The sequence below is a fragment of the Diuraphis noxia genome, unplaced genomic scaffold (genome assembly GCF_037042655.1).
Source record: "Diuraphis noxia isolate RWA-SAM2 unplaced genomic scaffold, SU_Dnox_SAM2 contig0002, whole genome shotgun sequence".
In the NCBI taxonomy this organism is placed as follows: domain Eukaryota; kingdom Metazoa; phylum Arthropoda; class Insecta; order Hemiptera; family Aphididae; genus Diuraphis; species Diuraphis noxia.
The window spans coordinates 7223109-7248382 of NW_028301712.1; the positions used below are offsets into that span (position 1 = coordinate 7223109).

Here is a 25274-nt window from a genome sequence, read left to right on the forward strand (position 1 = left end):
GATAGTAATTATGTTATGATAACAGATACTGTAACGAAAATGTAATAAAGTATTAAAGTAATAAAGTCTATACTCTAGAATAAAGTGAATAATAATGTGTTTTACGTAATTAATTAACTTCACATAAAGGTAAAAACAGAACAACTGGCGACGAAGATAAAAAGTTAAAGCCGATTAAATCGGATAAAAAAGTAAGATGGTAAAGTTTGCACTCGGACATGTGGAACCGTACGATGAGAAAGACGATGATTGGGAATCATACATCGAACGTTTTGAATTATTTGTTAAATGCAATAGTATCTCTAAAGTTTAAGTGGTTCCAACGTTATTAACATTAATGGGCAAGAACACGTACAAAATACTTAAAGATTTATGCACGCCGGTAAAACCAGAACAAAAAACATTCGAGGAAATCAAAGACTGTTTACAAAACTATTTCGAACCAAAACCATATTTTATATCCGAGCGTGTTAAGTTTAACAACAGAATTCAAAGTAAAAATGAATCAATTCAACAGTACGTGAAAGAGATAAAAAAAACTCTCAAGTAACTGCAAATTTGGCGATGGGCTAATAGAGCGGTTACGAGATCGATTAGTAAGTGGCGTATACAGCAATGAAGTTAAACGTAAATTTAGATTTGAAAAAGATGAAAATTTGACGTTTGACAAAGCCTGCGAAATAGCGATACAAACAGAACTCGCTAGGAAAGACACAAGTAGTATCTTTTAGCCGATTCAAAAACCGCATCCCGCATCCCACCTCCCGCATCCCGAATCCCGCCTCCCGCGTACGTGCGAGACATATATTACCGTTATCACTTATTATGTTATCACACGTTATCATATTATTATTGTTATCACTGTTAACGCTTTAACCCACTAGGCCACCCCACCATATACTTTACTAATGTTATTTTCACCTATTTAACCAGAGTTTGAATATATTATAAAAATATTTAAACCACAGGATACTAATAACTTGCAGCTGCGTACACAAATAATATCGATGAATACACCATATTAGGAGACATTTGACCACAATGGCGTCACCGCCGTATATTTCCTACCATTAGGATTATTCGATATTAAAATACCTATTAGTGAATAACTTAGTAATGACCGATTTAGTCACCAGGATGTCACCCGTCTTAACATTAGTCTACATCAATTAATTAAATTCAGAAAAATATCCCCACCTATTATAGTGACTCCTGACTAAAAGAGCCGGTGCCGTTTAGTCCGTCTACTGCGTTACACCGTTGTGCACGTATTTTTTCTCTCCAAGTCTTTAAAATTTTTAGTGAGTTACAGTGTTTAATATTTTTTAAATCAGTACGTTTTAAACCGGTGTACGCTTCGTCTTCAAATTTTTTTTTTTTTAATCATGGCTGGTTCAATTGGAAATATGGCTGCAGTGTACAAGAAGAATTTTACATATGTTCCACCATCACCACCGGCTGACCTCATCGAAACTACATGCTACACACTCGACTTCGTAGCCCGTAAGTTTGTGCATATCGGTATTGACCCGAGCGAAAAATTCCAGGTCGTTGTACATTTTTTAACCCCATCGCGGCATGTCAAAATAACACCGGATTTTCTAAAACGTATATTTTCACTGATGGGTAATATACTATCATTCGTATTGGAGCAGACACTAACATATAAGCGCACGTTATTTTTGGAAACCGAACTTTATAAAATATCCAGTATGGTGTATGGCGGAGAAAATGTGATAGTGATAGAATCAAAAACTCAGGATGGGTGCAGAGTACTGTTGAATCGGAAGGACCTTATACAACTTCAGTATTTGGAATGGTGCATATTTGAAACGATTACACGAAAATCAATTATGACACAACCAGCTGTCTTAAAAAAATTCGAAATGTTTTTAAACTATATCAATGTTGAATTCACCAAAGTTGATTCACCACCGAAAAATCATGAAGAAATGGTCACATTTATCAAAAATCTACGCGACGAAAGTGTAATTTCAAAACTTCCAAAAAATGGTGTAAATTTCATCAGTCAACTTAAGATGTATGCTTCACATAGGCGCAACTAGGTGTGGGCTTGGGGGGGCTAAGCCCCCCTAAATATTTTCATAGCCCCTCTGATAAAAAAAATTTTGAATCTCAGGATTTTGTAATTTTTGTGATAAAATGTATTAAATTTTATCATCTATATCTATAATCTCAATATTTAAACAAAATAATTATTAAGTTTGAAAATTATTTGTTATTCAGTGTAACTATAAAAAGTGTATAACAGGGTTTTTCCACATGACTTTGTATTTTCGTCAACAGCTCTATCAGCTGCTAACATTTGAGTATCTCATGAACCATTATATTGTTGTACACTTGTACAATGTACAGTTTTACAACACGTGAACACGGTGACCGACGCCCGTAGCCTGTTGCCCGTATTATATATTTTATTTTATCAGAAATCAATCGTATTATATTTTATTCATTAACAACCTCGTGGGACGTGAATCTTTTAAAAGTGTGAATTCTTATTATTTTAACGCTTATTATAAATAAATATTTTTTTTTACTTTTTATTCTATTTATTTAATATGGAAAAACGTGACATTTTTAACATTTTCAAATTCAATAAGTCTAAATCTAACACTCCGACAACGGCGACAAGTACACCAGAAAATGATCAAAATATTGATAATCCTACAACATCAAGTGCTTTTAACGACATTATTTTAATTTCGGAGACTGCAGATAATTCTAGTGCTGATATTCACAACAATGTAGCTTATTCCGGAGACACATTTAATGATGATCTAGGTGATTTAGTATCTGGACCAAATAGACCAATACAAAAGGTAAATATTAAATTACATTTGGTACTTAGTAGTTAGTACAAACATTAGGTACAATTGCTTATAACTATTATTTATTAATTTAAAAATTATAACAGTGCTGCAATGAGTAATGACTAATGACTAATTATCATATTTGAATTTTAATATCGTTTATTATGGCTTTTGCTTTGCTTAGGAATATCCCAAATCAAAATTTGGTTCACAAAATCGCGCATTTTCATCTTCTTATTATGCTAATTTTGAGTGGTTAGAGTATAGTATCAAGAAAAATGTTGTATTTTGTTATGCTTGCCGCATGTTTGCAAACAATTTTGGTTATACTGAAGATACATTTATCAAAACTGGGTTTAATAATTGGAAAAAAGCAAGTTCTTCTAATTCATAATCTTATACCTATTACTCAGTAATTAGATATGTCATATGTGACATCTATTACAATCATTTTATTTTTTTAATTAAAACAATTTACAGATATCTTCAAAATTAGCGTCTCATGCTGGTACTAAAATACATGTACAAAGTACTGTAAGATTGTCTGAATATGTATTCAGTAAAAAGTCAGGGTCTGTTTTATCAAAAATGTGTACAGCCAATAAAGTTTTAATAGAAAAAAATAGAAAATATGTATCTCAGTTAATAGATATAGTTTTATACCTGAGCAAACAAGGAATTGCATTTAGAGGTCACAAAGAATCATTTAAATCAACAAATAAAGGTTATACATTTGAATACTTCTCACTTTTAAATTAAATTACTTGAAAATATTACTTAGTTAAAATAAAAATTTTATAATATCTCAATTTATTTATGTAACCTACTTCTTTAGGAAATTTTAAAGAAATGTGTGAACTATTTGCCAAACACCTTCCAAGTTTCAACGAAATACATGAGAGAAAAATAAACTTAACTAGTTGGCAAATTCAAGAAGATATAATTGACATCTGTGCAAACTTAGTAAACAAAGAAATATTTAAACAGATAACGGAAACGGGTTTTTTTGCAATAATGTGTGATGAAGCAAGGTATGCTAATAATTACCTACTAACAACTCTATGTAACAGGTACTTCTTGAAAACTTTATATAATTTATCAATGTTCATATTTTTTTTAAACATAGATGTTTTAAAGAAGAGCAGCTTTCAATTTGTGTGAGATATTCAGTTAAATTTCAAGTTTTTGAACGCTTTTTGGGATTTGTAAATGTATCAACTGGGCAAGACGCTAGTCACATAGTTTCAGCCATATTTTATTTTTTTGAAAAGCATAAAGTTGATATGAATGCTGTTAAGATTATTGCACAGTCATATGATGGTGCAAGTGTCATGTCAGGGCATCTTAATGGAATCCAATCAAAAATTAAAGACTTTTATCCATGTGCTATTTACACCCACTGCATGGCACACCGACTAAACTTAATTGTTGTTGATACGTGTAAAAATATTAAGGTAAGCCTATGATACTTAAATTTATAAATATTATTAATTTTAAACTACATAGATGATAGATTGTCATTGTTTCTTAGGGAGCTCGTACAATATTTAACGTACTTGAAGCTGTATATGTCCATTTTTCAAGACCTTTAAATAATTCAAAGTTATGTGACATTCAATCTAAATTAGGTTTAAAAAAAGGCAATATGTTAAGAGTATGCGATACTAGATGGGTTTGCAGGTACAAAAATTGCGAGGCTATGTTAAATAATTTTAATGCAATTGTTAAATACCTTGAAAATGAAATTGATGAACAATCTGATAAAGATATTGCTCAAGCTATTGGTAATAAATTAATAACATAATAACTGTTCAATTTAATAATTATAAAATAATTTAAATTTTTTAGGCATATTAAGTTCTATACAGAAATGTGAATTCATTATTTTTCTTATTATTCTTAAAGATGTATTGAGTATAATGAACATATTAAGTAATAGTTTACAAAGTAAAACAGCAACACTTGGTAAATCTAAAAATATTATTGAGTCCGTTATAAAAACATTTGAAACATCAAGAACAGATGAGGAATTCCATAATGTTTGGAAAAAAATAGTTAATTTTGCTGATGAAAATAATATTAACTTACAAATTCCAACTATGGGTAATTATATTTGTATATTAAATAATGTTTATTTTAAAAGTAATTCAATTTATATTTCTGTTTAAATTTGTAATAAAAGGATCCAAACGTCAAAGAAGAGAAACTCAAAATCTTCATGATTATGTGGTGTTTGTAACTACTGGAGCAGAAAATGAAGTAGTAGATTCAAACACTACGGTTGAAATATACTGGCAAAGAGTAGCCTACATGCCTATTATTGATTCTATTGTAAGACATCTCAAGTATAGATTCTCCAAAGAGAGTTTACTTATGGCAAGCTCTGTTGAAAGTTTTATTAAAATGGATTTTGTTGAAAGTTCATATTTTATAAATCATTACAAGGTTAATATTACATTTTTTGATAATATTTTTTTCTAAATAATTTTATTGTGATTTTAATTGTTTTAGGATGTTTTAATGATAGATATTCATGCTTTAAAATCAGAAATGAATGTAGCAAGAAATTGCATGATTACCATAAAACCGGATTTTGATATTAATGACATTAGCAAAGTGATCGAAAAACATGTTTATCCCAATCTTTATAAGTTACTGCAAGTAGCAATAAGTATTCCAATAAGCTCAGCCACTTGCGAACGATCGTTTTCTTCCATGAGGCGTATCAAAAATTGGTTACGAACCAGTATGCTTCAAGACCGTTTCTCTAATTTGGCAGTTCTGAATATTGAGAGAGATATTGTTAACTCATTGAATAATGAAGACGTTTTAGATATGTATTGTATTAAAGACAGAAAATTTGTATTAAAATAAAAATAAAACTAGAGTCGAATTTGTACACCTATATGTATTATTAACGTAAATTATGGTGAATACGGGGGTGTGGGGGCGTAGCCCCCGCGGGTCTGTGTTGTCTTGGTACTTTTAGCCCCCCCAAAATATAAGCTCTAGTTGCGCCTATGATGCTTCATCTCAATTAGCCGAACATTGGACGCAACGATGGAGCGGAGAAATGTCGCCAGAGGTAAATCTATATATTATATCACTTTTAAAAATATTTAATGTATAATTATTATTTTATAGTTATTCACCGAATCCGAAATGAGGCTCATATCACCATTGTCGCCGCCTCAATACTCGAGTATGTCTCCAATGTATGATGACAATGATTTCGGCCCTTCGCAGGCACAGGTAATTTATAACTTATATAAATATATATTGAAATAATTTAAGTGTTTTAATTTTATAGGCAGCTGACGAGGATCGTGGTATAGATGATTTTTTAAGGCAAATCAACCTTACACAGGCGACATGGGCACCAACCAAGTCATTGGTAACATTTAATTTTCAAAATAAATATATATTTATATATATTAACAAAATTATTATTTGTGTAGCCTATTGATGATCCTGGCAGCTTACCACCGGTGATCATAGATGATCATTCTAAAGAACATGATTCGGACAATTTTACGCAGCCCCCCCTATGGTACAATAACCATATAAAATCTCCGACGACGAGCCTCGCAGTTGATGAGAACGAAGGTCCGACGTCTTTCAACCACTCGCCATCTCTTCTCGGCTTCACGGGTCAAAAGTTGACAAAAAAATCAACCAAGAGTATCATCACTTAGCTCATACATTAAAACAATTTTTGTTAATGGTTATAAGTTACAGGGACTCATTGACACCGGCTGTTCGGTGTGCCTAATCCGTGTCAGTTCAGCAGAGCAGTGTGGTATCAGATGAGAACCGGCAATACAACCGTTGTTCGTGGTCAGCGACATACACACACCGGGAACAATCACCCTAGGACAAGCAAAGGCTGACATCAATATTGGTGAAGTACAGGCAGAAGATCACCTGAGTTTAGTAGTCCCAGACAAGTCCATACCCACAGACATGCTTATCGGACGCGATTGGTTAGAGTTACCTTCGGTAAGTTACTATAAATGCAAAGATGAACTTGTTATAGTGTCTACCGTAGCGGATCCACAACTTATGAAGGAATTACCCAATCAAGAAGAGGGCTTGGACATAAGTAATATGAACATGTGCCTAGTTGACGATGCTCAATGTGCGTTTTTGGGTTGGCGTACAGACCAGGTTACTGAAGAGAGGATAATCAGTGATCGCGAACAATGTATCCGACCAAATGTATTGCATGGACAAGAACTGATTGCAACTGAAGTACATATTGATGATAGCATAGATATTGATAAACAAGAAGAATTAATGCTGATGATTAATGAGTACAGGGATGTGTTTGCCAAGAACCTGAAGGAACTTGGTTGCACCAATTTGATCACAGTGGATCTGACCAAAAATGCAAAAAGTGTACCCGTCACCGTCATGTGTTATCCGTATAAAACATCACCCCAAGACCGCCAGTGCATATCAACCATAATAAAGGAGTGGAAGGAGAGTGGCATAATCACTGAGACACAGTCACCATATGCCAGTCCAGTGTTGTTGGTTAATAAGACTACAGGGAACCGTCATTTTTGCATTGACTATCGAAGATTTAACAAACAATTAATTGATTTACCCTATCCAATGCCAAATATAGATGAAGAGTTGAGTGCGCTTTCTAATGGTAAAATGTTTGCCACGTTAGATTTGTCAAACGGATATCTACAAATTCCATTAACTGAAGAGGCCATACATAAAACTGCATTCATTACTCCGGATGAAACTGCACAATTTGAGAGATTACCCTTTGGTTTGAAGAATGCCCCAGCTGCAGTGGCGTACCTGTGGGGGGGGGGGGCAACAGGGGCATTTGCCCCCCCGAGAAGTATTTTGATGTCATAATGCAAATTCATTGTCCAGCTTAAATAATGTACATAATAAATATTTTTAATTTTCACTGATTTTAATCGTGTTTGATATCAAAAGTTTTTGATATCACTTATCAATGTATTATAAAATAATGATATTATTTTGTATCTACTATACACGCTTTTAACGAAGTTTATTGTTTTGTATTAAATATTGTTTGAATTAATTGTTAAATAATTAAATATTATTCATTATGTCTAAATCAAACATTCAGACACAATTGACTCAATGGGTATCAAAAAAACTAGTTACTGCCCATCTTTGGTCAAATGCAATGTTTGATAGAAACTTCAATTAAAAATAAATAAATTATAAATAGCCAACTAAATTTAGTAGTCCATTTGAAATTGGAAACATGTAATTTATTCAATTTACAAATTTTGGCTACTTATACAAACTTAGTTTACTCAGCTGAAAATACACACATTTCTCCACTAACAGCCAACAGGTATTTATCTATTAATAAATTAGTTTTATTATTTTGGATTATGGTATTTGAGTTGTTTTATTGGTGGTTGAATAAATATATTTTGCTTTATTTATTAAAATTGTTTATTACGCCACTGAGTTGTAATGCATGTATACATTTGAATTAATAATTATTAAAAAAAGTGATACTAAAAAATACCATATCTATTTATTATATATTTATTTGTTCAAGCACCTCAAGCTGATATTGAAAAAAATGGTAAATGATAAATATTCATTGTTTTTCCTCAAAATAATAATTATTTCTTATTTTTTAGTTTTTAATAATCCATCAACATCAATAATTGAAAACACTGATAATGTTCAAGAGCATCAGGTGAACATTGAAGAAAATGGTATATGATAAATTTAATATTTATGATTTTTTTTTGTCTAAATAATTATTACTTCTTATTTTTTAGTTTCTAATAAACCACCAACATCAATAATTGAAAACTCTGATAGTGTTCAAGCACTTCAAGAAAACTTTGAAGAGAATGGTAAATGATAGATATTCATGTTTTCTTTTTGTCAAAATAATAATTATTTCCTATTTTTAAGTTTCTAATAATCCATCAATATCAACAATTGAAAACACTGATACTGTTCAAGAACTTCAGGTGAACATTGAAGAAAATGGTAAATGATAAATATTCCATTTTTGTTCCTCAAAATAATAATTATTTCTTATTTTTTAGTTTTTAATAATCCATCAACATCAATAATTGAAAATACTGATAATGTTCAAGAGCATCAGGTGAACATTGAAGAAAATGGTATATGATAAATTTAATATTTATGATTTTTTTTTGTCTAAATAATTATTACTTCTTATTTTTTAGTTTCTAATAAACCACCAACATCAATAATTGAAAACTCTGATAGTGTTCAAGCACTTCAAGAAAACTTTGAAGAGAATGGTAAATCATAAATATTCATCCTTCTCCATTAGAACTACCATCAAGTATTTTTCCAAAAAGCAAGGATCCAAATGGTGTATCAAGAAGTTTTCACGAATCTTATTATCACAAAACTATACAAAATGTTCAAGTGCGTCGAAATTGGTTATCATATTCACCTTCCCAAAATAAGGTATATTGTGTATCTTGTAAATTATTTGGATTACCTAAAGCAAAAAAGGCTGTTTTGGAACAAAAAGGAACAAATAGCTGGCAAAATTTAAAACGTAATTTAGAGACTCATGAACAAACTATTGAACACTTACAGTCTGAAATAAGCCGTGGACTTTTCTCAAAAAATAATAGAGTAGACTTGAACAGGAAAAGGGCTGTATAATACTTTTTGTACTATAACAGAAATGTATCAGATTGATTGGAAAACCAAATTATGCGCTCAATCGTACGATGGTGCTGCAGCTATGCAAGGAGAATACTCAGGACTACGCACATATATTCAGAATGAAAACCCCAAAGCAATTTATGTGTGGTGTTTCGCACACTTGCTTAACCTAGTTATCGTCGATACATTGGATTCTACAACTGATACCAAAATATTTTTTGGGGACTTGCATGGAATAGTAACATTTATGAGAGCAAGGAAAAGAACTGCTACATTTTATGAATGCCAAAAAAAATTAAACATTGAATCTAAAGCTAATGATAGAATTCGAAAAATCAAAAATTTTTCAGATACACGGTGGACGTCCCATGACCGTGTTATTACAGTAATACATGATAAGTATGAAGCTTTAAAAAATACTTCAGAATTGCTATCAGAATCCACAGACAGAGTAACTGCTTCAAATGCAAAATCTTTTCTACAAATAATTTCTTCGTTTCATTTTGTATTGGTTCTTAAGCTAATGAAAAGTATATTCACAATAACTACACCAACTTCATGTTATCTGCAATCAAAAAGCATTGATTTTATTCAAGCCATTAAATTGGTAGATGAAACTAAAAAAAGATTATTAGAATTGCGTTCTGATAAATATTTCCAAGAACTTGTACAAAATACCAAACAATTTACTAATGAACAGAATCTCTGTGAAAATGATTTTAAAAAAGTCCGAACGAGGAAAACTTAAAAAAATGCCTGGAGAAAATGTACAAGATGAAATTAGTTCCTCAGCATCAGACAGGTTGGTAAATTATTTATCATTAAAATAATTCTATCATTAAATTCTTGAATATGTAACTTTTATTATAGGTTTAGAGTGAACACATATTATAAATGTTTGGACCAAATAACTTCATCTATAGACAATAGATTTAGTAATGCTAGAGACATACTGAAAGATCTTGCGTTACTATCCCCAGAGCGGTTAATGGAAGCTAAATATAAATCGGAAATGGATCTTCCAGATAAATGTTTTTTAGATTTGGCTACATGGATAACTGATATTAATCCATACCAACTTAAAACTGAATATTTATTATTCAGCAAAAGCTTAAAAGAATTGATTATTGGAATGAAATTCCCAGATAATCAATCTAATGAATCACTTGATATTAACACTGAAGAGGATTCATCGGAAGATGAACATCAAAATATTACGAGCAAACCAAAACAGAACATAACACTAGGAACTATATTAAATGTTCTCTCAAGTTTTGACATTATGAGTGTCTTTCCGAATTTGTATTGTGCTTATAAAGCATTATGTACAATTCCAACCTCATCAGCCTCAGCAGAAAGAAGCTTTTCAAAGGTATAATAATTGTATTACATTTTTTTCTGTAAGCTGATTATGTTTAAATTCTAACTTTGTTCCGCTTAGGTTAAATTGATCAAAACTAGACTTAGGTCGACAATGTCACAACAAAGGTTGGAGAGTTTAATGTTGATCTCGTGTGAAAGAGACATACCCATTGATATCAATGAAGTTATAAACAAATTTGGACTGTCATCAAGTGTATTGAGAAAAAAATTAATGTTTGGATAATTTTTTTAATTGAAAGTACTATAAATTATAATAAGATTTATTAATAAAGCAGTATTTATATAATTTATAAAAGTTGTTTTTATTGTAGTACCCGCAACATGAATTTTTAGAAAGGCTAATTTGATATAGAATTATAATAGGGGGTGTGGGGGGCGTAGCCCCCCACGGCTCTGTGCAAAATAAAAAGGTGGGTCGTGTGTGCTGCAACTAACATTTTCTTGCCTCACTGTCGAAAAAGTTCGCGCCGCCACTGCATGTGGATGCGCTAAGCAGAGTTCATGATGGCGAACAGGACGACGCCAGTTTGGTGGAGACCGGCCTGTCGAAAAGAATAGACGTCTTCGTTGCATTATCACCGACGGACCGCGTCAGGTTTATGCAGCAGTCCGACGAAAAAACGAAGATACTCATCAACCTACTACAGATGAACACGAAATTGACCATCGCCGAAAAACGATTGGTGAGGGACTATGAGCTAACGGACGGAGTTTTGTATCGGCTCCACGAAGGAAGAGCGCTGTCGGTAGTACCGAAGTCTATGAGAAAGGGGGTGGTCATAGGCGCACACGATTACGGCGGTCATCATGCCGCAGAACGAACGATAGCCATAATAACTAAAGATTATTGGTTTGCTGGTTTGAGACGGTATGTGCGTCAACACATTCGCATGTGCCTCGACTGCCTAATCCACAAACTCCCCGCCGGGAAGAAGCCGGGTCTGCTTCACCCGATCCCGACTGGACGTAGACCGTTCCAGATGATACACGTTGACCACTTAGGTCCATTTGAAACGAGCTCAAAATCGAACAAGTATTTACTAGTGATCGCCGACAACCTGATAAAATACATTCATTTATACTCGTGCCGTTCGACCGATACGGCTGGCGTGATACGAAATCTGAGCAAGTTCTGCAACGAACGAGGAATGCCCGAGCGTATTATAAGTGACCGCGGTTCGTGCTTCACCGCAAATGCTTTCCAAGAATTTTGTCAATCCTGAAGGATTAAACACACATTAAACTCGACTAGACAACCGCAGGCCAACGGGCAGGTCGAGCGGGCGAATCGTACGATTACGACGATATTAAGTATGTCAACAGTAAACCAGCAAAGTTGGGACGCGAGAATTAGAGAAGTCGAGCGATTCCTCAACTCCGCTCCCAACAAAACAACCACTAAGACGCCGTACGAGACGTTACACGGCTATCAACCGCGATTTCATGGAGGTACGTTGTCCAGTCTCAGCCTGACCAGGAACGAGTGGGTCCAGCCGGACAAGATGCAACGGTTAGTGCGAGAAAAGATCGTCGACGGGCAACAGCGAATGAAGGAGTCCTACGACCTAAAACGCACCGATGGTATCAGGTACAACATCGGCGAAGTTGTGGTGATGTTACGAAAACCAACCCCCGATCAACCCTCAAAACTTCAAGGGAAATATCGAGAACGACCACTCCAGGTAATTGAGGTTCTGCCGTCCGACACTTACCGAGTCGCCGAGATCACGAGCAATGGTAGGGAGCTGTATGCGACAACTGCCCACGTGTCACAATTAAAGTCGTGGAAAATACTCAGTGAGCCGGGCGACGAGGATGAAGAATCCGGAAGAGTAGAGTCTGACGCGGACGATCAGCCGGAGAGGGAGAGGTCAACGACCCGAGACGCCCAACCCGAAGTAGATGTGTCACCAGCTCAAGTGATCAACTCGGATCGAGGACGATCCTAGCACTCTAACCGCCAAGCCGAATTCTACGATTTATCTATGCGCGCTATGTCAGTCAAAACTCAAATTTGACTGACAATAAGTTATCTAATACCGCCGAGTCGAAAACATGTGTACCACTCATAACGGCTTATATGCGATAAAATTAGTTTCCGTTTAGATAACACGTTTTGGATCAGTGTAGCCATATCAGGGGATGCATATGAATCAAAATGATAAAAAAAAAAGCGTCAGTCATATGTGACTGACAAGCATAGATAATATAAGAATGGATAGGACACGCCTATACCAGTTTCATATGGGGCCGTGTGCTTTTTTGAGGAAGAGAGAACGTAAAGAGAGAAAGACGATATGGGGCTTATTTTGAGGTTATGTACAAAAACTATTTTATTGAACAACAATAACATGATAATAATATGATATGAACTATCCGCCTTGATTACAATAATTACAATTTTGAATTTGTTTTTGTGCCTTTATTTTGTGAATACTCAAATCATTTTATTTACTTTAAATTTTAACTAATTAATTGTAATTTGAAGAGTACCTATTCACGATAAACCAAATCATGGTTCATCGTTGTATTTTGTGTTGTAATGCATCAAATACACACAAACACGTCAGTTTTCATCAGTGAGTCTTAAATTTAAATTTTGATTTATATAATAATATTATGATATTATACGTTTATACTTTTGACATACAAAATATAGGTTTCCAAAAGATGCAACTAGACGATCAATTTGGATTGAATGTTTAAGCATAAAGCAAGTTGTTAAAGACTGGCATCGAATTTGTAGTTCACACTTTTCTCCAGATCATTTTACTTTTAGTAATAAACGGAAAATTTTAAAAGTAGACGCTATTCCATTAATGTAAATATTTGTTTTCATATTATTTACACTTGTAGTATCTTAATATTTAAATGTTTTTATTGATTTATAGGAACGATGTGAAAGACAAAGTAACTACATGTGAAGCTTCCTTAGGAAATGAGAATTTAAAAAGTAACAGGTATAAAATTGCTTTTTGCAACTATATTATATACTAATAATTATTATTTAAATAACTACATTATTTAAATCTCATTTTTAGTTTAATTGATGTTGATTGTTTTAATGACAATAATGACATTAAAATACCTATAGTAACTCATATTGAGAGTTCAAATGAAACTCCACCAAATACTAGTAAAAGGTATTATCAATCATTTTAACCCGTACTATTGGTTCACCTATTTAATTGTTTATACAAAATTATTAATATTTCAGTGGTATCAAAAAGAAATATATGAGTTCAAGCAGAATTGGTGATTTGGAAGAAGATGATTTTTTAACACCAAAACGTAGAAAAAGAAACCTAATAATTGTTAAAAATGCTGTTACCAATTTAAGGAAAAAAAATAAATTCTTAACTCAGAACAATGTACGATTAAAAAAAAGAGTAGATTCTTTAAATAATATAGTAATAGAGCTCAAAAACAAGAGTTTGATATCCGAAAATGCAGCAATTAATTTAGAGGTTAGATATAAATATAATATAGTAATGTAGTTAATTTTTTATTTGATAAATAAAGTAATTTCATTACAATTTTATTTGAGTAACGAGTGAAGTAACTTATGTTGTTATAGTAAGTAGTAGTCACTAGTGCGCACGCGATAAATTCGCTCTGGCAAACGGTCTACATACCTGGGCAAAAGGAGACCGTTTTTTGTGTTTTTAGTCTCTAAAGGTGCATAAAAAGTGCGCGTGCAGACTGGTGTCGGTGTTGAGTCGGTCTGCTCAAAACGAACCCCATAAGGGCAGTTTTTAGTGTCTATCATAAGACTCACGCGAGTCACACGGCCGCTGCGGAAAGGTGAGTTCCTATCAAACTATTATCGGTAAAAACCACGGCACGCGCCGGCAGACAACGAGAGCGTCGCGGCGATAACGACGACAGTCCAAAGGCGGAGATAGCGCTACGCACCAAGGACGTTCGCCCCCGCGCGACGCGGAGCGCATACAGAGCGTGCCAAATAACGGCGAGCATACAGAGCGTTGCAGAAATTCCTCTCCCTAGACATGTCCTCGGACACAGCAGACAACAGCGCGGATGAAGGCTCTAAGGGAAATAGACTCACCCTAGCTGGCAAACTATCATCATCTATAAAAAAAACACCCCCTCTAAACAGGGGTACGCAAAAGCCGGCAGACGAACTTTACGGGAGGATGGTAGACACCGAAAGGGCAGAGACGGCCGCTTTTGAAATAATTGGACAGAGGCTACAGATCATAGTGGATAAGGCAAAGGAGGCTAGAACCACCCCCAGGGCGGTCCAAACAGCAGTAACAGAGGCATTAGAGGCATTTAGACGGACAAAAGAAGCACGTATGGAACGACTTCTTGCCAGATCAGAGTGGATTGAAATAGCAGATCAGAGTAAAAAGGCCCTAGACACGCAGGGGACCAACTTAGACCCGAACAATACCAGCCAAGACAGGTTACTTGCAGAAATTAGGAGGATCGACGCCCGACTAATAGAACAAGATCACAAAATTAGCACTCTCACCGAAAACGTCACCACAAAACCGCAGCACAGGCCAGCCAAAACCGATTCAAGGAATGAAGCAGAGGGAAAATCTGGGACGACAAATAATCCCTGGGTCGAAGTAGCCAAGAGGAAACCAAAGACGACACCAACTACGGTAAGGAAGAAGGCACCTGCGGTGATGGTTAAAACTGGGAATCTGACGTATGTAGAAGCGCTACAAAAGATTAGATCAGAACCTACCCTGAAAGACCTCTCAAAGGATATTGTGTCAGTTCGCAAGACAGGTGCTGGACACCTTCTAGTTGAGATGGGGATGGGCACCACCAACGTGGAGATGGTGAACACTGCCATCAAGAAGGCAGTTGGCGGAACCGCAACAGTATCGACGCTTAAACAGTCAGTAAGAGTTGGTGTGTTTGGCCTTGACGAGATAACAACACCTGAGGAAGTGGCTCAAGGATTCACCATTGCATCTGGAACAGAGACAGAGGTCGAAGTAGTCTTACGTGAGATGCCTCGAGGGCAACAAATGGCAATTATCACAACCAGTGCAGAGGCGGCCAACAGAGTTGCGAAGCTGGGGAGAGTTCGTGTAGGTTATACCACGTGTAGAGTGCGCTTGTGGCACGAAAATAAGCGATGCTACAGATGTTTATCAGCCACGCATGAAACCAGGAATTGCCGCGGGACTGACCGTTCTGGCTGTTGTATGGGTTGCGGAAAATCAGGACACCTGATCAAAGAATGTAACGAGCCAGAAGAGGTGCGTGCCACATTCAGGGAGACGATATTAAAAGAAGAGGCGCAGCTCGACCAAACTACGAAATGATCCGCTTTCTACAGATTAATGTAGGGGTGTGCAGGTCTGCCCAAGACCTGATGGTACTCACTGCCAGGGAGCGCAATGCTGATGTTGTCCTAATAAGCGAACAATACCGTAATGCAAGCGAAGATGTAGGATGGTATAGTGACGCAGCAGGGAGAGCAGCAGTATACGTAACAGGTGGAACAACTGTAGACGCTATTGGCCCACTTGATAATGGCTTTCGCTGGGTCCAGATTAATTCCATACGGATATATAGTGTGTATTACTCGCCAAACGTCACTTTAGCCGAATATAACATATTTCTTAACAGACTGGAGACAAGTGTGCGAGGATCAGATGGCCCGGTATTGATCGCAGGTGATTTCAATGCAAAACGACCAGAATGGGGATCACCTATAACCGATCAGCGTGGGAATGCCCTTGCAGAACTAGCGTCCTCTCTAGACCTCCACGTATGCAACATTGGTGACAGCCCAACCTTTGTACGAGGCGCATCCGAATCATTCATTGACGTGACCTTTGCATCTCGGGTGCTACGTCAGAAAGTATTAAACTGGCAGGTACTGGACGAGGACTCGATGAGCCTACACCAATACATAACTTTTGACATCTCCCCGATAACCGACAGTGTACCCCAACCGCCACCTACAGGGTGGAGTTGGCGTAAACTAGACAAGGAAAAGCTGAGTGCGTTTCTGAACTCTAGGCCTACGACGGGGTTCGGCTCCATGGAGCCGCTCGGACTACATCCAGAAGCCCTGGATACATATCTGGCGGAAGCGTGCGACCGGTCTATGCCACGAAAATCGTACCACGGTGGTAAAAAGCCAGTCCACTGGTGGACCGAAGAAATATCAGAACTAAGAAAAAAATCCTTCGCAGCTAGACGACTCTTCCAGAGAACAAGGAAACGCCGTGGCCTCGATGCAAGCAGAGGGTTAGAACAGGCATTCAGAGAAGCTATGGAAGCACTAAGAATAGCCATTAAGAAAAGTCAGGAGGACTGCTGGAAGAAGCTGTGCCAGTCAGTGGAGGACGACCCTTGGGGTTTACCTTACAGGCTAGTGATGAAGAGGCTGACCATCAGGCGTCCTATCCCAGGACTATCACTGCCTGGCCGTCTACAAGAAATCATACACGGACTATTTCCGAGACGCCAGTTTGTGGATTGGCAAATTCCAGAAGATTCTGTAGCCACAGAAGAAGTTACCGCATCTGAATTGGTGGATTTAGCCCACGCCCTGCCACAGGGCAAAGCACCTGGACCAGATGGTGTTCCTGATAAGGTGGTTAAGGCTGTCTTACTACAAAAAACGGCAGATGTGGCAAGCGTACTCAACAATTGCCTACGATCAGGTTGCTTTCCCCGTAGGTGGAAAGAGGCACGCTTAGTCCTAATAAGGAAACATGGAAAACCTACAGAAGCACCGTCGTCCTACTGACCCTTGTGTATGGTAAACACGATTGGAAAACTTTTCGAAAGAATTGTCAAACGACGACTAGAGACCCACCTATCAAGGAACCCAGAGGGAATCTCGGGCAACCAGTTCGGGTTCCGCAGAGGCCGGTCGACGATTGACGCAATCGAAAAAGTGCTTGTCATAGTAAACCGCAACGAAGCTAAACCATGGAGACACAGAGAACTATGTGCACTGGTTTCAATAGATGTAGCAAATGCATTCAACACAGCACCCTGGGACAAAATCGGAGACGCACTGATACGAAAAAACACGCCATCATATCTAGTGCGGCTGCTAAGGGACTACTTCCGAGAGAGACTGCTACAGACAGAAGCTGGAGACCAAGAAGTCTCGTGCGGTGTACCACAAGGATCAGTCATTGGTCCTATTCTTTGGAACATTTTCTACGATGATCTCTTGCAACAAAGGCTGCCCGAGGGAATTGAGATGGTTGCCTTCGAAATTAATGCCTTTGAACTGATCAAACTTAAACTCTGTGGAAATCCACTATTGTGTTTATTCAATCCTGGTGCTGAGACTGAATTGCATTGCGACGCATCAAGTCAAGGTTTCGGATCTATTCTATTGCAAAAACAAAATGATGGGAAATTTCACCCAATATTTTTTTATAGCCATCGGACATCCAATGCAGAATCTCGCTATCATAGTTTTGAACTAGAGATGTTGGCCATAGTTAATTCAATTAAGAGATTTAGAATATATCTACAAGGCATTAGGTTTAAAATTGTGACAGACTGTAACAGTATAGCAATGACCCTTGCTAAGAAAGACATCAACCCAAGGATAGCCAGGTGGGCGTTAATTTTAAAAGAATATGGCTACCAAATTGAGCATAGGTCTGGAACTCGAATGCAACATGTCGATGCCTTGAGTAGAAACCACATATTAATCCTCGAAGGCTGTACTTTCAACCAGACACTCTCCATCAAACAAAGCAATGATCACAAAATTAAAGAAATCATTAAATTATTAGAAAGTTCTGAACATAAACAATTTGAACTCCGCAATGGATTAGTTTATAGAAAATGTAAGGGACGTTTATTATTCTATGTACCAGCCGAAATGTGCAACCATGTAATTAGGTCATGCCATGACGATATGGGACATATTGGTGTTAGTCGTACTATTGAATTTGTTAAGCGAGTCTATTGGTTCCCAAATATGTCTGAACTTATTAAACTTTATATTAACAATTGTCTTAAATGTATAGTGTTCTCATCTAAGACTGGAAAGCCTGAAGGTCTATTGAAATTGATAGATAAGAATAATATACCATTCCATACAATACACATAGATCACTATGGTCCTTTAAACCCTACAAAAGGAAATTACTGTCACATCTTTATAATTGTTGATGCTTTCAGCAAATTCCTTACATTATACCCGGTTAAATCAGTAAAGTCCATAGAGACATGCACAAAGCTCATTGAATACTTTATACTTATAGCAGACCAATAAGAATTATCTCTGATCGAGGAACTAGTTTTACATCTGAATATTTCAAAAACTTTTGTAAAACGCATAGCATTCAACACATACTAATAGCTGTAGGTTCTCCTCAGGCTAATGGTCAGGTTGAAAGATACAATAGAACCATTAAAGATATGATACCTAAATTGATGCATGAAAAAGGTAAGAACTGGAATGAATCTTTACAACAAGTCCAATTTGCAATAAATAATACATATAACAGGTCAATTAAGAACACACCAAGCACATTATTATTTGGAATTAATCAGCATGGAGAAACCAATGATTATCTGCGCAAAGTATTGGAAATTGAGAATGTTATAGAGGAAGGTAGTGATAGAAACTTTGATGTAATAAGACAAACTGCACATGATAATAATAGAGATGCTCAAATAAAAAATAAAATGTATGTAGACAATAAACGTTGTGTTGCAAAGAAGTATAGTGAGGGAGACTATGTCATGGTTAAAAATGTTGACACCACCCCTGGAGTGAGTAAAAAACATATTCCAAAATTTAAAGGCCCATATGAAGTGAAAGTAGTATTGCCCAATGATCGATATGTCATTAGAGATATTCCAGGATTTCAAGTTACTCAACTTCCTTTCGAATCAGTGTTTGAGTGTAAACATATTAAACCTTGGATTCGACAGGTAAATTAATGCCTTTTCATATTTGTATGGATTTTATTTTATTATTTTATACTAGGTACATATACTATACATAAGTAATTTTGTCTGAAACATTTTAATTAATATCATTATCATTTGCTATTTTATATTTTTTATATATACTGTTCTTTTATTTTGTTTCGTTATTTTATACTACATGCAATATGCATAAATTGTTATGTTTGTTACATTCTAATTGATACTATTACTTTATTTATTTAATTGATTGTTTATTTTAACATACTTGGTTTATTTTATTTTATTATAATATTTTGTTTGATATTGTGTACAATATTACTATTTGTGCCAAGTATAGAGTAATTTTGTTATTTATTGTTTCAAGTTGTTATACTATAATATTAAACTTATTGAGTGGAGCCCACTCATAGTCAGGTATGGCCGAGCTGTAGTAATATTCCAGCAAGAGCCAGCCTGCATTATCATTATCATTATCATTATCATTATTATTATTATTATTACTCAGTTAGTTCTACGGACAGACGCGACGCGACAACATTGTGTCCGCCGCTCCGTCGCGATTATTATTCATACTTATTGTTTTATTGAATTGTTCATTAATTGTCTTATTAACATTGTTTTCTTAAGTGTTCATTAAATAATAAATATTGTGCTATTAAATCGATATTACTGTTTGGTATTTAATCCTGACACCTTATTTTATGCCCTCTACATTTATAATACTTTGTATATGTTTAATAGTTTTGTAACCAGCAAGCCTACTGGCTGCTATAAGTTTATATAATGAATTGAAATCTGTAGTATGATCATAATGTTAAAAAAAAAAAAGATAAATTTTTTTTATATTATAGCTATGAACCAGGAAGCAGACGGCCCGGGGACGGTCCGTGGAGTCGGATGGCCGAATGTTAGCGAGTGGTCACACTGATGGCCACCGCCGCCGGTTCTCCAGGCCACGGCCCGGACTCGGTACGCCTGCCTCGTTCTGTTTTTCACGCAACCGCGGTGCACGACGTTGTGTGCTCCGCCGACGGTGTGTAACTGCCGTTATAGTAATATAGTGTTATAGTGTTATAGTAATATAGTGTTTCAAGCTTAATAAATGATTAACCGTACAACGAGTTGTTTTAATTCTTAATCCTGACACCCCATTACAACAAGACGTTAACACATAGTTGGTTCTATGCATGGGAATTGTACTATTCTTGACTGCACAAAAACTCTATCAGTGAATAGCATGTTAAAAAATGATACACCTGATACAGAACAAATTACCATAATCGAAAATCATGACCATGATTATTTTGACTCAGTTGCACGTTTAAGTTCTTATGTTGAAGATGTTACAATGTACATTGCAGGGTTTGTTGCCATGAAGTTGGAAAAGAAAATTGTTTGTGATATTTGTAAAAATAGTTTAACTTCAACATCACATGAAAGTAAGCTAGCAGAGATTAAAGACAGAGGTGGTTTGAAGAAACCAAGTAAATGCTTACAAACAGTTTGCATAGAGTCTGAGAAAACATTTAGGCAGTATTCGACTGAATTTATCAATAAGAAAAAATCTCTCCAGTTTTTCATAGTTAAAGTTAAGTTACAATTGCATAATAAATATTCAATATTTGATAACATGTCTTGTGTGAACAATGACATTAATAAGCTATTTGACCAAACTCAACAGTTCGATACGCATAGAGATCATCTTATTAAAAATATTTGTATAATGTTTTATAATATCCGTTTATTTCACGAAGTCAGAAAAGCAAACGATCGACTAAAACTCCGAAGTAAATTGACTAAACTTGTCCATTTCAGACATGAATGAAAATTGTATAATACATTAAATATTTTAATTACCAAATTAAACAATATTAATTATTATTATTATTAATCCTGTTACTTAAAATAATTGTTACTTGTAAATTTATTTAATAAAAAAAAAGGAAAAAATATTATTATTTATTATCATTTATCATATCAATATTTGCCCCATATAACCTTAAAAATGTATCACTAAATTTTCTTGTGATAAGCTCTTATGTCCTATCATAGAATATTATATAATATTCTATGGTCCTATCCATTCTTATCACGAACTATGATTATAATGGACTGGTCTCGAAATGATGAGGAGTGTATAGCGGGACGGGTCGCAAATGTCTGTATTCTTCCTTGATACCTGGGGTTTTTATGCTCTCAAGCGCAACCTGGTTTTTAAGCACGATACTATCATTTATTCGTTGATAACACTATACCGCCATATTTTTAATATTATATTGATAGCGAAAATAATTTATTTATTTATAAATTTATAATTATTATTTGATCTTCGGTAGTTCGATTTCGATACAAGACATTTTAGATTTTGTTTTTACATTTGAAAATTTAAAATGAAAGTAAGGAAGTGTTCAATTCTAGGATGTTCAAGTGTAAAAAAAAATCCTAAGATTTCTCTATTTAAAGTTCCAAAGAATAATTCTTTGGCATGGAATTTGGCAATCAGCAAGTATATTTGCAAAGACAATTGTTAGCACCCGGTCATTTTGTTTAATCTATGTTATTGTAAGGGCCGAGGCACTGTGTGCCCTGTATTGGTCACACTGCGCCTCGTGCCCACAGAACCAGCACGGACCGCGCGGGCGGCCCGTCCAAAAACAGTTATTCAGTCTGGTTTTTGTAAAGGTCCGGCGACGCCGTTATCGCCGCCGCGTACCTCCGTACAACCGTTTGAATTATAATATATTCTATGAACAGATTCTTACTCGTAACGAAACGAGTCCGTTGTATTACCGATTGTGTTATTTGGAGTGTTTTAACAGACATTATAATTATATTTGTTTTATTCTAACCGAACTAAATAGTTTTTATTTAATTATTATCCTGACCAGTCACGGTTCTCCTTTGTGAACCTTAAGATTTTAAGATTTCAGAAGTGGGATACGCCGCATGCCCACTACACGTGTTTCCGAGTGCGCCAGCGATTCCGAAATCCCGTATTAGTGATCCGTTTTTGTCACGAGGTTTCGGTTCGCCGCGTCGTAATAACCGTGTGCGACTCCGGGAAAACCCGATTACGCAACAACGCAACGTACGAACGTTATCTCGCTACGCCGCCGCCGTTTTCGTTCGTGTGAGTGCGAGTGCGTCCGTCCGCCGTTCGTGCGAGTGCGTCCGTCCGTCGTTTTATTCCGCCGGTCGTGCGAGTGCGTACGCCGCGCGCCGTTCCTTCGTCCCGGTTTATCAGCTGTAGCTGAGATAGTGCGATTGCAGACTGTTTTGTTTATCACATGCTCCGAGTTGATAACGATCGTTATTATTGTCGGGTTGATATTCGAATATGGTTAACACAGAATCAGAACCACAACAAACGCCGCCAATCGTTATCAAGTCCCCGACCTACAACGAACTTGTCGAATTAGCAGCCAATTTACAAGCTCGTTTGGCTATCTTGGAAGGGCAACAGAATGTTACACCGACTAACCCGTCGGTCACCAATTCTACAACAACGCCAAACGGGCCGAGTTGCGCTGACTTCCGCTTGCTGCCCGATCTCAATCGCTCGGTGCCGATCTTCACCGGGCATGAGACGAGCATTGCTGCCGAGGATTGGCTGGGATCGGTGGATGCCCTTGCCACCATTAACAACTGGCCAGTACAATACCGCCTCCAGTTTGTCAAATCGAATTTGACGACTGCCGCCCGAGGCTGGTTTATGACGGAAGGATTTCGCGACTGGGCCGAGTTTATGACAAAGTTCCGCGCTACGTTCGTTCGGACACTGCGGATGTCCGACCGTTGGAACATAATGAATGAACGTCGCCAGGCTGAGGATGAACACATCGCCGACTACTTCTACGACAAACTACAGCTCTGCCAAGCCTTAAGTTTGAGTTTCACCGAGGTCCGTGAACAGATTATTGCGGGCATCCGCTCACAGGAACTCGCCACTTACGCTATGAGCAGGGCGCACACTACCAGTTCTGAGCTGCTAGCCGATTTACGCGAATGTGAGCGCTTGAATGAAATGCGCTGTAGGCAATTCCCGACGCCACCGAAAGCCGCTCCCGTCGCAAAACCGAGTAGGGTTGGTGGCCAAAATACTAATTATAATCGACGTGGCACCGATAAAGGTACGGCGTCGTCAGAGTCTCAACAGAGTGCACCAGTGGTTGCAACGGCACCCCGAGGTCCGTCTTCCACGGTTCGGTGTTATAATTGTGGTGGTACGGGTCACATAGCGAGAGACTGCCCTAAACCACGGAAGCCGTGCTCCGGATGTAAGTCCACTTCTCATTCACGTGGCCAGTGTACTGTCGCACCCCGCACGTCCGCGACAACAGCAGAGACTATGTGTGCCGAGTTGGTACAAACGGTACCTAATACTAATGCCTTTATTAAAACTGTATACTTCAACGAACACCGGACCACCTGCCTCATCGACTCTGGTTCGTCGCATGTGCTGGTGCGGGCCGGACTGGCCGACCGCGCGGGTGTCACGATGCGCCGGACTGCTCGACCAGTCTACACGGTCGGTGCTATGGATCAACCGAGTATGGTAACTCTTGGCGAGACCACCGCGAGCCTCACGATTGATGGAGCGCACGCCGAAGACCACCCCGTCTGTGTAGTCAGCGACGATTCAATACCGGTCGATGTATTAGTGGGTCGCACGTGGCTGGACCTACCACACGTGAATTATTATAAGAGAGGTAACGAATTTGTCATCGAGGCTATCAGCGTGATATGCCCCTCCGTTACTACAGAGAACGTCGCGAGTGAGTGTTCCGATATATATACAGCGTTAGTGGACGTGGAGAAGCTCGTACCGTCGCCCTTGGTAGAGCAAGATGTCAAAATAGACATGAACGTCCCGTTCGACGAGCGTACAAAATTGTTGACGCTGCTGAACGAGTATCGGCAGGTATTTGCCAAGTCCTTGACGGAGCTGGGTTGCACTGACGTGCTCTACATGGACATCGTGGAAGCGCCCGGGAGCGAGCCCGTCCGCCAGCGGCCTTACCGCACCTCTCCGTCCGACCGTCGAATTATTACTCAAATCCTGGATGAATGGAGAGCTGCCGGAATAATCTCGGAATCCACGTCCCCGTACGCCAGTCCGGTTTTGCTGGTAAACAAGGGAACGGGCGAGAAGCGGTTGTGTGTTGACTATCGGCGTTTAAATCAACAGACAGTGGACCAACCGTATCCAATGCCGGAGGTTGATGAACTGCTCAGTCACCTCGCGGAGGGGAAACTATTTTCCACGTTGGATCTCGCGAACGGATTTTTACAAATACCACTTAGTGACGAAGCGAAAGAAAAGACCGCTTTTGTCACCGAGGAGACTACAGCGAAATTCGAGCGTATGCCTTTTGGATTAAAAGGGGCGCCGGGCATGTTTCAAAAGACAATGAATCTCGTGTTTAAGGAGTTAAAAGACGCCGGACATATATATATATATCTGGATGATATTATTATTCCATC

General features: G+C 37.2%; 3 protein-coding genes and 1 long non-coding RNA gene across 4 annotated transcripts in view; 3 read left to right on the forward strand and 1 right to left on the reverse strand.

Moving 5' to 3' along the window:
* The window catches only part of LOC149058002 (uncharacterized), a 79378-nt gene that overhangs the window by 33915 nt on the left and 20189 nt on the right, over positions 1-25274 (reverse strand). The window lies entirely within an intron of this gene.
* Positions 1386-7007, forward strand: LOC149058003 (uncharacterized). The gene is made up of 5 exons (XM_089221164.1): positions 1386-2043; positions 5855-5916; positions 5976-6083; positions 6142-6225; positions 6290-7007. Exons 1-5 carry the CDS (start codon positions 1386-1388, stop codon positions 6524-6526), a joined length of 1149 nt encoding a protein of 382 aa, XP_089077290.1. The 3' UTR covers positions 6527-7007.
* Positions 3672-5896, forward strand: LOC149058004 (zinc finger MYM-type protein 1-like). The gene is made up of 6 exons (XM_089221163.1): positions 3672-3862; positions 3958-4285; positions 4363-4615; positions 4680-4934; positions 5014-5276; positions 5343-5896. Exons 1-6 carry the CDS (start codon positions 3681-3683, stop codon positions 5703-5705), a joined length of 1644 nt encoding a protein of 547 aa, XP_089077289.1. The 5' UTR covers positions 3672-3680; the 3' UTR covers positions 5706-5896.
* On the forward strand, positions 10096-11106 carry LOC149058005 (uncharacterized). Its single transcript, XM_089221373.1, has 3 exons — positions 10096-10302; positions 10371-10872; positions 10942-11106. Exons 1-3 carry the CDS (start codon positions 10193-10195, stop codon positions 11104-11106), a joined length of 777 nt encoding a protein of 258 aa, XP_089077499.1. The 5' UTR covers positions 10096-10192.